Source organism: Caenorhabditis briggsae, assembly GCF_000004555.2.
Source record: "Caenorhabditis briggsae complete genome, chrV, whole genome shotgun sequence".
Taxonomy (NCBI): domain Eukaryota; kingdom Metazoa; phylum Nematoda; class Chromadorea; order Rhabditida; family Rhabditidae; genus Caenorhabditis; species Caenorhabditis briggsae.
The window spans coordinates 6666339-6681568 of NC_013488.2; the positions used below are offsets into that span (position 1 = coordinate 6666339).

A 15230-nucleotide genomic window follows, 5' to 3' on the forward strand; every position below is an offset into this window, starting at 1 on the left:
TGAGAGAAATCGACAAAAGTACAGGTTTTTTGAGGTGGAAATTGATCAAAAAAGCATCAAAACCGCCTAGAAAATATATTAAAAATCGCTCAAAATATCGAGGGATTTTTTTGTCAAATGACCATAAAAGCGTTGAATTCAGAGAATTTTCAGAGCCCCCATGAAGCCTGGCAGAAGTCGTTGCTCGCTTTACGATCCGCGGTCAGAAGAAGAAGACTCAACCGATGAAAACGATCGAATCGAGATGTTCGAGCGAACAAGTGAGTCGTACAGTACCCCAATGACCCCAAAATTGTTGTACCCTCCGAATTATTTGCCGTAGAACAGACCTAGATTTAAAATTTTTGCATTCACAGAACTTTTCGAAAATTTCCAGGTTTTAAGCTGTTCGCCGATTTCGAAAAGACCCCCATTTTTGGTCCGTTTCTGGACTGAAAGCGTTTTTGGACTGGAAGCGCATTTGCTGAGCTCTTCAATTGCGTAGCCACCATTAATCTAAAACGCACACTCACCTCAACGATTGATCCGAATACTCATCAGGCATACAAAACCAATAAAACGATGCACCATAAATTGCAGCTGGCACAAACGGGTATCCCATCCAAAACATTGATTTCCATCCATCGAATTTTTTTGCTTTGGTGTCATCGAATAAACAGAAATATCTATAGAAAAATTGAACACTGATAAAAGCGACCACCAAAAGATAAAATCCAGCCTAAATTGCAACTAAAAGAAGCCGAAAATCCTTAGATTCATGTATTTGTGCTAAAAACACCAGAAAATGCTTATAATTATGGGAAAATGGGCGAGCCGTAATTTCCAGTGTAGCAAAATACTGATAGTTGAGAATAAAATGACCATTTTTTTGTAGGTTCCTGTCACTTTTTTGACATGAAAAAGGGTTAAATAGATGAGTAACAAGTTGGAAATAAGGCCAAGTGCGAATCCAATTTCGATGAAAATTCCGGAAATTTTTTAAGAGATCATCGTAATGAATCTTTGGGACTAGGCTGAATTTGTTGTGCAGATTGGGACAATATATATAGGAGAAATATTTTTTTAAACCAAAACACATAATCATCTGATTGCGCTTATTGATTACAATATTTTTGAATTTTATTTGAACAGAATGATGGGGAAAAGGTGAAAACAATGGTTCATATTTCAATAAAAATCAGGAAAGATACAAAAAAGATGAATATGAAAATGATCCAAAATTCAGAAAAAGCAAAACAAATATGCACACATGTAAAAAAAGTAAAAATAAAATGCCAGAAGAAGTTTTTGAAATTCAAAAAAAAAATGAAAAAAGGAAATTATTGAAACTTCATCTAAAAGTTTACTGAAAACCAAAACATTAATGAAATTTGATAGTCCAGAACTCAGAATTTCCAGTTTTTCCAAGAATTCTAGAATACAAATAAGCTAATCTACGGTTAGGGTACTTCTAGGATGGGTAGAATTCGGTCGTCGAACGGCTCGTGAAATTTCTGATTGTACGCGCTTATATTCCAACAAACGCACGGTTTGGTCCACAGCAACCTATTCACGGGCGCGGCCCTGATTCATTGTTTGATCTTTCTGGTTTTTCTACCATCAATATATCACTTCATCCGGTGCATTTGCAATTTTTTCGGTCGATTTCAAATAATTTTCCCAGGTCAAATATCACTTTTTGCTTCGGCTCCAAAGATCTCTTTCTGACTTCCACTTTGTTTTCAAACATCTCTTCACTTTTTGACGCCAGTTTCAAAAAAAAAAGGTTAGGACCAAAATTCGAGAATTGGAAAGTTCTGTGAAAAAAGTTGGACAGTTTTCGGGAACATTCTAGAACGAAAAAATGTATTTACAGCCAAATAACGCATATTACATAATCAAAATAGTGCACCAAATATCATATTTTTTTTTTGACAACAAGATTTTTATGTAATCAAAATTTTCCTTTTTTTTCCAAATTCAAAATTTCCGGATAAAATTCAAAATCCATAAGAAAAATAAACTCAAAGGTTTTAATAAATTTTCTGGTTTCAGAAAATTCCAAAATTGGGACTTTCGGAAACTTGGACATTCAGAATTTCTATCATTTCACTTTTAAATGACATTTTTGACATGTTTCATATTTGTGAAATCATTTCAACAAATCCAATTAAAAAAACATCATCTCTCGAATTTTCGAGAGTTTCGAAAGTTTCAAATTCCATCGAATTAAGTTTTTTTTCAAATTATTTTTTCTGTTTTTGGTTCTTGAGACACATAATTCTGAAATCCCATGTCTACCAAGTTCTCAAAAAAGAAGGGAAAATATCCGTGATCTCTTTTCTTCCTGACGTCTTCTTCTTCTTGAACAAAATCTCAAACCAATGTGCCAGATCTCTAAAAACATTGCTCATCCTTTTCTAATCGCATCTCTTCTGACACCTTCAGCTAATTCAAAATCCGTGCCAAACATGAAATCTCGCTACAAAATGTCATTTTTGAACTCACAGATGTTTCCCCTAAAATTAAATTTGTCAAATTTTTTTCAGACAATTTTTTAACTTCCCTCGAATTTTTCAATTGTATTCTTAACCAGGAGAAATTCCCATCCCATTTCCTCCGGAAGCATTCCCAACTTCGCCCATTTTTTCTAATATTGCTTTTGACTTAGCTCGGACATTACTATTAATCTGCATAATATTTGTTAGCTCTCTTGACTACAAGTTCCGCCCACTTTTTTTTTCTGAGATCTGCTGGCACATCAAGAACATATTCAGAAAACGTGTCTAGAAAAACACTCGAAATTTCTAGACAGGTGTTTTCGAGATCTGTGATTACGTTACTTATTTTTGAGCTCCCTTTTCTCATTGAATGGAAAAACCAAAATTTACTTTTTTTTCAAATTTTCAGATTTTCTGCATTTATGATAACCAATTCGGAACGACCCCAAATTTGTGAAATCTGTCATAACAAAGCGTTTGGGTACAATTATGATGTGAGTTTCGAAATTTTCTGAAAAGAAATATTCTGAAAGTCTAGGATTTTGAAATTTTTTCTGAGATCTGGAAAACTGAAATATTGAGAAATATCTTTGAATTGGAAATTGAAGAATTAGACATTCCAGTTTTTTTTTCCAATCAGTTACATAATTTTTCAGAGATTTCCCATAATCTGAAAATCAAAAATCGTAGTTTTCGAAAATTCGTAGAAATTCCCATTTTTGGACTTTTCTACAAATCAAATTCTTCCTGAACTTGACTAAATCTGACTAATCTGAAAATCTAAAAATTGCTTCAGGTCGTTTCGTGCAATGCGTGCAAAATGTTCTTTAGAAGATCAAACACCGAAGGAGTGGACGAAAAATGTAAAAAGGGAGGAAAATGTTATGATGATTTGAAATATGATTTGAAAAGTGAGTTTTGAAAGATTCGGGATAACGAAATTGGATAGGAAACTTCCAAATTTTATCTCTTTCAAATTTGAATTTCCAAAGTTTTTGAAATTTCAAACTTATAATTTTCTGATTTCCAGTTTTCAAAAGTTGCATTCCTAGTTTCCTGGATTCCTGAACTCCTTGATTCCTTGATTCCTGGATTCATGGATTCCCAGATTCCCAGATTCTCAGATTCCTGGATTCCTAGATTTCTGGGTTCCTGGATTCCCATATTTCCAGATTACCAGATTCTCAGATTCTCGGTTTTCCGGATTCCCGGATTACTGGGTGCAAACGTTTACAAAAAAAAACAGCTGTCAGCTACTAAACACGAAAATTATTCATACACATTTTTCAAGCACGTTTTAAATCAAACTTAATCCAATAATCAAGTCTAAAGGGATTAGTATGTATTTGATTCCAGACTTCCGTGTTCTTCAGGCATCACCTCTATAACTTCATTTCTTTTTCTGACTCTTCTGACTTTCTGATAATTTCCAGATAACGTAAATTCACCTTTCAGACTGCATCTGTCCGATCAAACGGTTTATTTTTCAAATAACAATAATATATTTGTGTTGAGCACAAACTCCGAAACCAAAAAATTGTGACACATCGTATTAAAATACTTTTACGAACATTTGGAGATTAACTGAGAAGGGGGAAAATAAAGAAGCTTTTCGTAGGATTTTGTGCTCCGAGTAAGACAGAGATAGAGTTTAGGATTATGAGAATAATTTGAAAGAAAGCAGGGGTTTCCGAACTATGGATTTCTGGAAATTCAGAATGTCAGATTTTTTTGGAAAGTCAGAAAATCGGAAATACAAAAGTCGAAAAATCATCTAATACACAAATCAGTGAAAAACCCACAGAATACTCATAAGTTCCGGAATTTTCAAAAAGCCAGAAATCCCACAAGTTCAGAATTTCAGTAATTTCAGTTCCCAGAAATTTGAACCTTCAAAAAAAAAATCGGAAAATCAAAAATCTCGAAAATATTTTCCAGAAGAGGACCGTCCACGATGCCGAGCATGTCGTTATAAAAAATGCGTGGCACTAGGAATGCGTCAGCACAAATCGACTGATTCCGAATCCGTCACATCACCAGCAGCTCCAGCTTCTATTCCGTCGCCAACTTCTGAAAAATCTATTGAACTGGCTGTAGTTCAAAAACCAATTGTCACTCAAGCCCATGTGGATTCTACACTTTTTCAACAAATGACTGCTTTGCATAAAACCCGGAAAGAAGTTTATTTGACAATCAATATTTGCGAAGATCCCAGTTTTTTGGATCTTGTTCTAGAAGGTTCCAACCTGTCAAAATATCGAAGACCGGTTCGTTTTTTTTGTTGATTTCGTGAAGTTTCTTTTTTTGAGCTTTGAAAATTTGAATTTCCGACTTTATGATTTTCAGATATATTGAATTCTTGAATTACACACAATTCCTTTTTTTCAGAATATCCCAACTTTCTGAAAATTTTTTTGAAAATTCTAAATAGTAAGTAATTTCCGAATTTTCAAGAGTTTCCAATGAAGTTCAGAAATTCCTAAACTCTGCTTTATTGGAATCAACATGATTTTTGAAATGTTTTATCTTTATTTGTTTTACAAATTTTTCGGAAGTTCTTAACTTGAACTTAAAGAAATTCTGATTTTTCGGGTTTCTGAACTTCCAATTTTTAAAAATTGTTTACTACCAGATTTCCAATTACTGAATGCCTGAAATTGTGAGCTTCAATTTTTCATAATTCAATAATTTTGAATGTCTGTCTGTCAAAATAAAACAAACACTAGAATTTCAGCAACCGATCGAATGGGAGAAAACCGAGCGAAAATTGAAACCTTGGGGTTCCTTGGGAGTTCTACTCATTGTAGAAATCATAAAAGCAATGCCCTTCTACGAAAAACTGTTACTTTCTGATAGAGTAAGTTTTGAGACGTTTTCTAGAAAGCCAATTTATCTCACTATCAGTTCCTCTGAAAGATATAAAAAATGGTGAACAGAGGACCAATTTTTTGATAAAATGATAGATATTTTCTCAGTTGATCATTTTTGATATCTCTCAGAATTTGTTCCAAAAAAAAAAATCAAAACCATCCAAAATTTTCAGGTGATTTTGTTGAAAAACGTCGCATTCAAAAGTCATCATCTGGCAATTGCATTTGACTCTTTCATGGCCAAAAAAGGACGAGTGATTGCTCCAAACGGCGAAGAAATGTTCCCATCGGCATTATTTGAAATTGAAGAATGCAATGAGATTATAATGGACCTTCTGGAGTCACCAATGCAACCGATTTTAGAATTGAACCTGACAGAGAATGAGTATTTATTGCTGAATATGATCATGATTTGTGATCCGGGTCAGTTGGAAATTAGAAATTTTCAGTTGGAAATCAGAAGTTTCGAAATTTTTGATTTATCTAATTCTAGAACTCTCAAAGTTTTCTGAATGTTTAATTTGTGAAATTCTGAGAGTGTGAGGATCTGGAAAAACTGTAAATTCTGATCTTTCAAGAATTCCTATTTATATTTTTGAAAACTAGAAGGACCAAATAACAAACATTTCCGATTTCAGAATTACAGATCTTTTTGAATTTTTAATTTTGGAAAGTTCATCTTTTTGAAAAATGTAAAAAAGCCTAGTTTTCTAAACATCGAATATATGACTTTCCTATAGTTAGAAAACTCAAAAAACTGGAATTTCAAATTTCCGTTCACTTTTTCAGTTATGAAAATTCAAAAATTAGAAAGTTTATTCTAATCTCATGTCTCTGGGAAATTAAAATTAAAGATTTTCCATTTAAAATGACTATAATATTTGAACTTACAGATTGTTTTTCTCGTATTTCATTGTGAAAAATTAGTTTATCAATCTGTCCTTTAACCCGTAACTTGTCTTATATCCTTCCCTTTCTATCCGTCTTTGTGATATTTTTTGTCCCGAATTTCAGCATTTTCCGGACTCTCTCCATCCGGTCGTGAGATCCTATCCGACGAGCAAAGAGCCTATGCGAGAATACTCTTTCAAATTTGTATGACCACTGATCCAAGGAAAGGACCGGCAAGATATGGACAAATTTTGGCCATTATGGACAAGTTGGAACGACAGAAAGAAGTCACAAATAAAGTCGTGCATGCGATGAGGAGATGTTGGAAACCGGATTTTTATTTTGCTGGGGTATTGATCGAAGCCTGTCATCTGGACTATAATCGACCGCCTCGTGTGAAAATGGAAATTAAGGATGAGCAATGAAAAACTCAATTCATGTTTTGATTTCAAATAACTTTCCTCTTTATTATTCTTTTGTTTCAACCAATAAAACTTTTGAATTTGTTGTATTCTTAAACAGCTATCTTTAATTTTTTATTTTTGATTTTGCATGATAATCTTTGAAATTAATAAGCATGTAAAATGAGATGTAGTGCCATGAACTTGCATGATCGTCTGTGTTTTTTATTTTTCTTGCATGGTAGTTCGAATTTAAAAGAATCTGATAACTTTCAAAACATTTGAAGCAAAATTTTTGGATAATCCAAAATTTTGAACTTTCAGATTTTCAACAAAAAAGTTTTATCATCATATCACCAGACTTCTAGTTCCCCAAACATAAATTAAGTTTCGACATTCTATTTTCATAGAAAACTAATCAAACGGAATTTTTGCACCCAAGAAGTACTGGAAAACATGGCATTTTCTCTAGACATTTTTCTGATTCAATGATGTTTGTTCTCAAAATCTAAAAATACTTGTTGTCATCCTTTTTTGGATCCATTTATTTTTTAATCTCTGAAAGAGCATGTTGCTTTGATGATGTGTTAAAAGTTGAAAAAATATGAAATGCCTCTGAATTTTAGAAGCATGAAGTTAAGAATCAGAATTACAGAATCATTGAACTTCAAAACTCCAGAACCAATGTTTCAGAAAATACCAACATCCCAAAATCTCATCAAATCTCAGAATCTCACAATTTCAAAATCCCAGAATCTCATCAGAATTTCAGAATTTCAGAATTTCCGAATCTCAAAATCTCAGAATCTCAGAATCTCAGAATCTCAGAATTTCAGAATTTCAGAATCTCAGAATCTCAGAATCTCAGAATCTCAGAATCTCAAAATCTCAGAATCTCAGAATCTCAGAATCTCATAGTCCCAGAATCTCAAGAACTCAGAATTTCGATTTAAAGTTCCAGAAATTGGAAATTTTAGAAATTTGAGAATATGGGAAAATCTGAATTTTGGTAAATAAAAACAAAATTTTCGAATCTAGTAAAACCGAGGCTTCACAACCCAGAATTTCCAAAGAAATCTTTCAGGCATCGCCGGACTCTCCTTATCAGCTCAATCCATCATTTCTGAACAACAAAGGTCTGCCACGAAGCTGCTATTCTATTTATGCATGATTTGGGATCCACTGGAAGGCCCAGGAAGATTCGGAAAAATACTTGCGATTGGAGAAAATCTCAATAAACAAGCATCGATTATGAAAAAGCTGGACAAGACCATTAAACAAAAAAATTTGGGTATTTATATCCCAAAAGTTTTGCGGGAGCCCTGTAATATCAAATAGAATCTGTAGATCTGAAAATTGTTTAAAAATTTTTTTCTTTTTCTTTCCTGCCAATGTTTTCTGTTTTCATCAAAATTTTCCGTTAAAATAAAGAATTAAAAATATATCTGAAAAGTTCATAGACACAAAAAAGTAATATTGAGCACGAAAACTAGAAATCCCAAGAAAATTACATACCAGGAATTTTCGTGATAAAGTTCTGAAAAAAAGAAAGTAGTGTGATCAATTTTGACGATAAACGGAAATGAATAATAGCGAAATTAAGAATTATAGTAGTTTGTAGCTGCTGAAAATGGGAAGTTTCCGACAAGTCACGAAATGGAAAACATGTTGTTGATCATTCGGACATCTGGATGAACAGATGGACAGAAACTCAGACATTTCGAACTGCTGGATTTTCTCGATTTTCTAAAGTTCCGAACTTCAAAATGTCCGAATTTCCGAAATACTCAATCTCCGAAACAGTCGATTACGTTCCTGAATAAAATTTTTTAATTCCAGGATTTCTGGGCTTCTGGACATTTGATTTTTGAAATTTCTGAATTCATGAACTTCTAAGTTTTTGCATTTTTGAACTTCTGCATTTCCGAATTCCTGAATCTCCGAAATTCTAGATTCCTGAATTTATGGACTCCTGAAGTTCTGTATTTCTGTATTTTCGAGCTCTGAATTTCCAAATATTCAAAGTTTTAAATTTTTGAATCCTATTTTTTAGGTTCCGGAAGTGTAAGTTTACTGGGCTCCCGAGTTCCTGAACTTTTGAATTTCTGAGTTTTTGGTATCCTGGATTTCTGAATTTCGATGTGTATCGGAACTTTTTGAAATCCGGAAAATTCGATTATATTTAGACATCATTTTCGCTCTAACAAAAATAAATTAGATTCTAGTTTTCCTGATTCTCTTTTATCTAAATCTAACTCTTACTCTGTTTTACGTAAAGACCGTAGTAGACATGGCGGAGGCGTGGCTTTACTGGTATCTAAAAAAGTTAAATTTCTTCCGATCTAGTTTTTATGTGTAAAACTCTAGTTTCCCGGGAAATTGCAATTGCCCATAATCTATTCATTGTCCCGTTTCCTCATAATCATCTAAGACGCCACCCATATTACATTCGCTGTACATTAAAAAATGCTTCAAAGCTTTCTGCTCAATTTCTTACTCTCCGTATTATATCTTGCTGGAACTCGCTTCCAAAAACCGTGTTCCCACCCTTAATTTCATCCATCTCTTTTAAAACTAATTTAAGTCATGTTAATTTATCTTCTTTCCTGTTCCTAGACGAACATAATTTCTAACTCATTTGTTTAATTTGTAACACATTGATTTTATAAGTGACTGATAGTCCTGAATCTAATAAATTATTATTATTATTTTAAAAAAACATTATATGCATATCTGAAATTACAGAAAAAGTTTGAAAATATTCAGAAAGTGTTTTAAATCGAAAAAAATCCTTTAAAAAATTTTAATTTCTCCTTTACAGAAACACAACACTCTAAAATCTCATAGCTATAAAAAATTCTGGAACATCAAGAGGTTTTTTTTTCAATTTCTCATAAATTTTGAATGAGACAAAATGATTGGACACCAAGACGAAAACGGAGCGACTTTGGGGTTTAAGGTTTATACACCAGAAAAAACAACGAAACTAAAAGTATGAAAAATTATTGCAAACATTGCTACTATAACATTTTTGAGTTTTGAAATTATTTAAAACTCCAGAAAATTCGGCAAAAGTTTTGGATAGATGAAATCTGAAAACTTTTCTGGGAATTCAGAAATTCTACAGAAACTAAAATTCTCAGAAAATCTGGAATTTGGAAGTTCAGATAAGCAGGAATATTCTTAGATTTTTTTAATCTGAGAAAATTTTCGTAAATGATTTTGTGGAATGAAAAAGCTTCAAAATTCCGGAAAATCATGAACCCCGAAACTCAGTAAAATAATTAGTTCCACGAAGTTCCTTTGAAACTCCCATACAACTTTGAACTGTAAATTTTTACAAATATTAGGCACTCCAAGAAAATCTGAAATTTTCAAAATTCGATTTCTGTTTTTCATTTTTTCTTATAATTTTCTACAGTAAACCCCTCTCTGTTTTATTTCCTCTCTTCACCTTATCTTTGATCTGCCAGATGTCACCTCATAAAATTTATCATGTCTAATAACTATTCGATCAGACCGGATACGTCTAGTTATCATGAATACACATAGTTATGACCAATACGCTCCACCCCCTCCTTCTCTGTCGCTCCGCCCCTCTAACACCCACTATATTTATAGTTTGATATTCTTCAGTGCTGTGAAACAACATGGAGCACGAACAACACTGGAAAATTGAACTTATCTCTCCGGAGAAGTCTCCAGAACCTCCGCCAAATTCTGTGTATTTTCCACCAAGAAAATGTGTGATTTGCTATCGACCGGCGTACTGTAAGAACTATGGGGTGAGTTAAATTTTGATTAAATTGTTAAATGTTAAACAATTTGATGAAAACTTCCTTATTTCGTTTTTCTTTCATTACGAGACAAAATATACCGTATTTCCTCAAGTAGAAACCCACCTTGTACGTCAACTTTTAGCTCAATTATCTCGGTTCCTGTGAAAAAGAGAATAAGAAATTTTCAACTGATAAAATATTGGCGATGTTATGATAATTAATTTGTCAGTTAACAAGCTTCAGGTATTTTTCAAAAGAATTGAAATAACTGACTATGCGCTTAAAGTTGACGATTTGAGTGGGCTTCTATTAGAGGATGGTATCTTATTTTGAATTTTTTCCAGAAGGAGATTTTTCCACTGGAGTCCAAGAAATTCAATATTTTCAGATTTGCCTAAATTCTCTGAGAAATGTTGGCAGATCTGAAAATTCTGAGCTAATTTTTTTAACTCCAAAGTTTACCATTTTTGCTGAAAATACCAAGAAATGATATATTTATGACCGATACTGAAACTCTTGATTTCTAAATTCAAATTAAAAAAAAACTAATACTTACTGTTGTTTCTATTTTTGAAAATGAACTTTTGACATAGTTTGATCGATCACAAAAAATGATTTCCTGATTTCCAGGAAGCTAAAACTACAGACGATCATCCGATCTTAATGTTTGAGGTTTTCATTTCAAAATCTAAAAATAACATTTTTCACGAATCCATATATTTCTGTAGCTTCTGGTTTGTTTCTTTGAGTTCTGCCAACACATCACAAAAAGAATAAAACTGATTAATCTCCACTAGCATCAAACCACAGGAATATTGAATTTTTGGCCTTTTCCGCCCCCTAATCTCCTATATTGAATAACAAACAGGGCATACAAATCCTAATAAAAAAGTCAGATGTACTTGATGGCCTAGAATAACTTTTTGTAGCCTAGAACACCTGAACTCTTCCAGACGCTAACTTGCGACGCTTGTAAAATGTTTTTCCGTCGTGTTGTCACCGAGAAGTTGGAGTATGAATGTTCAAATGAGAACTCGTGTTATTCAGGTTCTTTCAGAATTTTCAGACGCCATAATTTCAGTAAATTACAGACTTCACGGAGACGTCTGAAATTTGTCCAAAGTGTAAATCGTGTCGATACCAGAGATGTCTGGCATTTGGAATGCGATATGTGATTAAGCAGAGTAAAAAACAGATTTTAGAGCTGAAAATGAGAAAAGAAATGGAAATGGTTGGAATAATTGGGAGATTACTGTATCAGGACTCACATCGGTCCAATGTTATGGCGACGTGTTTCACGGGGAAGAATCCGTCGTTGGAAGAAATGATCAAGAAGAAGGATTTGAACGTTTATACAAAGGTAATTTAAAGGTTCTATTGAGAGGTTCGGAAATTCTAAGTTCATCAAATTAACAGATTCTGAGATTCTGAAATTTCGAGATTCTGTGATTCCGAGATTCCGAGGCTCTGAGATTCTGTGTTTCTGAGATTCTGAGATTCTGTGATTCTGAGATTCTGAGATTCTGAAATTCTGAGATTCTGAGATTCTGAGATTCTGAGATTCTGAGATTCTGAGATTCTGAGATTCTGAGTGTCTCAGATTCTCAGATTTTCAGATTCTCAGCTTCTGAGATTCTCAGATTTGAAAATTCTGAGATCCTGGCTTTAGGATATTCCAAATGTTGAGATCGTGAAATTCTGAAACACTCCTTCCAAAGTTTTGTTCTGTTTTTTTGAACTCCATGAGTTGTTTTTGCTCACAATAGAACATTTTATGTACCCCAAAATTTGGTTAATTTTTCGTGTACCTGCGATCAATTACATTTTCACCACTTCCTTAATCACAAATCAAGCACAAAAATCCAAAAAAATTACATTCCAGACCAAAAACCAATTTCTGCGTCCTCAGGATTGGTCGTTTTTTGCACTTTACACAACCGTCGATTTTCTATTGAATTTGGATTTCATGCAGGAATTGGAGACATCTGAGAAGGTTTTCGGCTAGAAAAATTGGTTACAAAATCAAAAAAAAATTTCAGCTGATCTTATTAAAACACTCGGCTTCGAAATGCTCACTTTTCGGCGGAGCAATGAGAACGTATCGTGGGAAACGGGACCGAATGATTACTGTGGATGGACAGGATATTTATCCGGATGAGATGAAAAAAGTTTTGGAAAACGAGGAAGGAGCTGATGATTTTTTGAACCGGATTCGAAGTTTTGTGGTTTCAAAACTTGTCGAATTGAGTGTGACTACAGAAGAATACATTCTGATTTGTGTGATTTTGTTTTGTGATCCAGGTGGGTGAGACATCTGGAGAAGTTAGGAAGTTCGGAAATTCCTAGAGTTTCATTTTGGAACTTTTCAATTTCCGAAAATTATACAACTATATTTCGAAATTTCTAAATTCGCGAAGTTCCTGAAACGACTATGAAGTCTGGGAGAATTTAAAATTCCAACACATTCAGAAACATTTGCTTTGTGATTTTGAATATCTCGGTTTTTGGACGTTTGAGTAATTTCAAAATTTTAGGGAAGTCAGAAAATTTTCCAGGAATGTATTTTTCTATATTTTCTGGTATTCGAGCTTCTAAAGTTTTTTTTCCATTTTATATAGCTTCGAAATTAAGAAATTGAGAATCTTAAAATCTTAGAATCTTAGAATCTCAGAACCTCAGAATCTCAAAATCTCAGAATCTCAGAATCTCAAAATCTCAGAATCCCAGAATCTCAAAATCTCAGAATCTCAGAATCTCAAAATCTCAGAATCTCAGAATCTCAAAAACTCAGAATCTCAGAATCTCCAAATTCAGAAAAAATCTCATTTTTCTAAATTTATACATTTTCCAGCCCTATTCTACGAACCCGACAACTTCCACGCCCGTTCAATCGTCTCTTCCCAACAACAAAAATACACTGACACTCTTTTCCAATACTGTATACATACTTACCAACAAAATGGACCATCCAGATTCGCGGACCTTTTATCCCTTTGTCCAATTATTCAAAGAAATTTCGAAGATTTACAGTACCTGACAATGGTGTTCAAATTGTCATGGAAAGGTGTCCCAATTCAATTTAAAACGATTGTCGAGGAGTTGGTTTGAACTTTTTGACCCCAAAATATTTTCAAAGTGAAATAAATTCATTTGTCTTATAATTCTCCAAAAACAAGTCCCAGAAATTTTTTACAAGAGATAATTGAATTCCAAATAAAATCTGATCTATCTAGCACATAATGTTTAGCACACAACTCAAAAAACGTAAAAATCGGAAATGTTACGAAATCTCTAATACATGGCTTGTTATAGCCAAATTGAGTCAGAGCACAAACGACGAAAATGTGGATTTTTGAGACTCAAAAATGTCTGAAAAAATATTTTGGTTGGGGGTTTTGAACCAAAACGTCAGAATCTAAAAAATTGTTTTATTGAAACCAGCAAGCTGGTGCGCTTTCGGCGCGATTCAATTTAGTTTTGAATGGTTCTTAGCTTAGCTCTTCACTTTTTCTAAAAGGGCAACGTTAATCTATATTTATTTTTCAAGGTTTTCAAAAGTTGACAGACTGACACGAGGACGGACAGACGCCTCTAGCGTTTTATATATGAGGAAGATAAAATTGAGAACAATATAGAGATTTTCGAAATTCCTGAATGAAAACCATTGAAGAATCTGGAATTAATGCCAAAATATTATTTTGAGGTCATGGGAATACTAAAAAGTTAATTTTCCTCAAGTTTGACATTCTGAATTTTCGAACTTTTTTCCACATTATAACAATCAAACCTTTGGACTATCCATACGAAAAAAATAATCCGAAAGTCGGGAAAAATGAAAAAAAAACATTAGGGAACAGAAAAACAGGGAAAATATATTTTGAGGTTTCTGATGAACACGTTACTTGGAGAATTGAACTGGCTGATTTATTAGGGATCACGAGCCGTTATTATTCAAAAAACGCGATCGAGATGACGGCTTCAGAATCAGAATGATACCACAACACTTGAAGATGCACCAACAACTCCCACGCTGGATTTCTGTGAATGTTAATTTTTTTTTATTTCTCAAAACATTTCAACTACCTCTTTCCCACACCGAATCACTGAAAGCATTGTTTTTCTGTATTCAGTTGACATCATCATGCAAACGAAAAAATGAGTTGCTGTGTTTAAAATCAAAACGGAACCGAAGATCCAAAGAAGACAAGTAATAATGGATTCGACTAAAGGTATCCCGCCAATGTAATACGGGTTTAATGCTGAGAGGACTCCCCAAGGAAAACCAGATATGAAATATGTAACCGCGAAGAAGAAAACCATTTTTGTGGTCCTATGTGATTCAAACATTTTTCTGGAGGATGCGATTCGTTGCTGATTTTTGCTGAATTTCCAAATCTCTCTCACCAAAAAAAGTGTAGCGATTGGGAAAAGGACACACGGAATAATCTGGAAATTCTTTGGTTTTTGGTCCTTTGAAGCAAATAACTTACATTTGATAGAATCGAGTCCACGGGGTCAACTATTTTCATAATTTGTCTGTCATTTGCCAAAAATCCTCATTCTTTATAGTGCCATACACAACAACGGTTTCGTTAGGAGCGCATTTGCTTGTACTTATTTTGAATGCATATGTTTCTCTTTCGATATTTCGTACAGCAAAAATAGGTGAAAACAACAAAAGGATTACTAATATGATTTTGTATGCAGCCGATGGGTTTGTCAGCTTTTCGTAAAACGAGTCCAATGGATTTCGTACAACTAGAGTTCGTATGAGAACAACAAAAAACGAAAACCACGTGGAGCACTTGA

At 33.5% G+C, this 15230-nt stretch overlaps 5 protein-coding genes across 5 annotated transcripts; 4 read left to right on the forward strand and 1 right to left on the reverse strand.

The window, feature by feature from the left end:
• Nucleotides 1-160: 160 nt before the first annotated feature.
• On the forward strand, nt 161-671 carry CBG06496 (the record flags this gene model as incomplete). Its single annotated transcript, XM_045237178.1, has 2 exons — nt 161-260; nt 580-671. 2 exons carry the CDS (start codon nt 161-163, stop codon nt 669-671), a joined length of 192 nt encoding a protein of 63 aa, XP_045093227.1.
• A 2231-nt stretch (nt 672-2902) lies between these two features.
• Nucleotides 2903-6666, forward strand: CBG06497 (the record flags this gene model as incomplete). The annotated part of the gene is made up of 6 exons (XM_002647382.2): nt 2903-2974; nt 3277-3391; nt 4419-4747; nt 5215-5337; nt 5524-5773; nt 6365-6666. 6 exons carry the CDS (start codon nt 2903-2905, stop codon nt 6664-6666), a joined length of 1191 nt encoding a protein of 396 aa, XP_002647428.2.
• Nucleotides 6667-7776: 1110 nt separating this feature from the next.
• Nucleotides 7777-7980, forward strand: CBG06498 (the record flags this gene model as incomplete). The annotated part of the gene is made up of 1 exon (XM_002647383.1): nt 7777-7980. A coding segment is annotated over one exon (204 nt), but the record flags the coding sequence as incomplete, so codon positions are not given.
• Nucleotides 7981-10292: 2312 nt separating this feature from the next.
• On the forward strand, nt 10293-13529 carry Cbr-nhr-159 (the record flags this gene model as incomplete). The annotated part of the gene is made up of 6 exons (XM_045237179.1): nt 10293-10427; nt 11375-11468; nt 11513-11652; nt 12304-12414; nt 12461-12726; nt 13394-13529. The coding sequence occupies 6 exons, from the start codon at nt 10293-10295 to the stop codon at nt 13527-13529; spliced, it is 882 nt and encodes a 293-aa protein (XP_045093228.1).
• Nucleotides 13530-14405: 876 nt separating this feature from the next.
• On the reverse strand, nt 14406-14950 carry CBG06501 (the record flags this gene model as incomplete). The annotated part of the gene is made up of 3 exons (XM_045237180.1): nt 14406-14459; nt 14505-14867; nt 14912-14950. 3 exons carry the CDS (start codon nt 14948-14950, stop codon nt 14406-14408), a joined length of 456 nt encoding a protein of 151 aa, XP_045093229.1.
• Between the last annotated feature and the right edge of the window lie 280 nt (nt 14951-15230).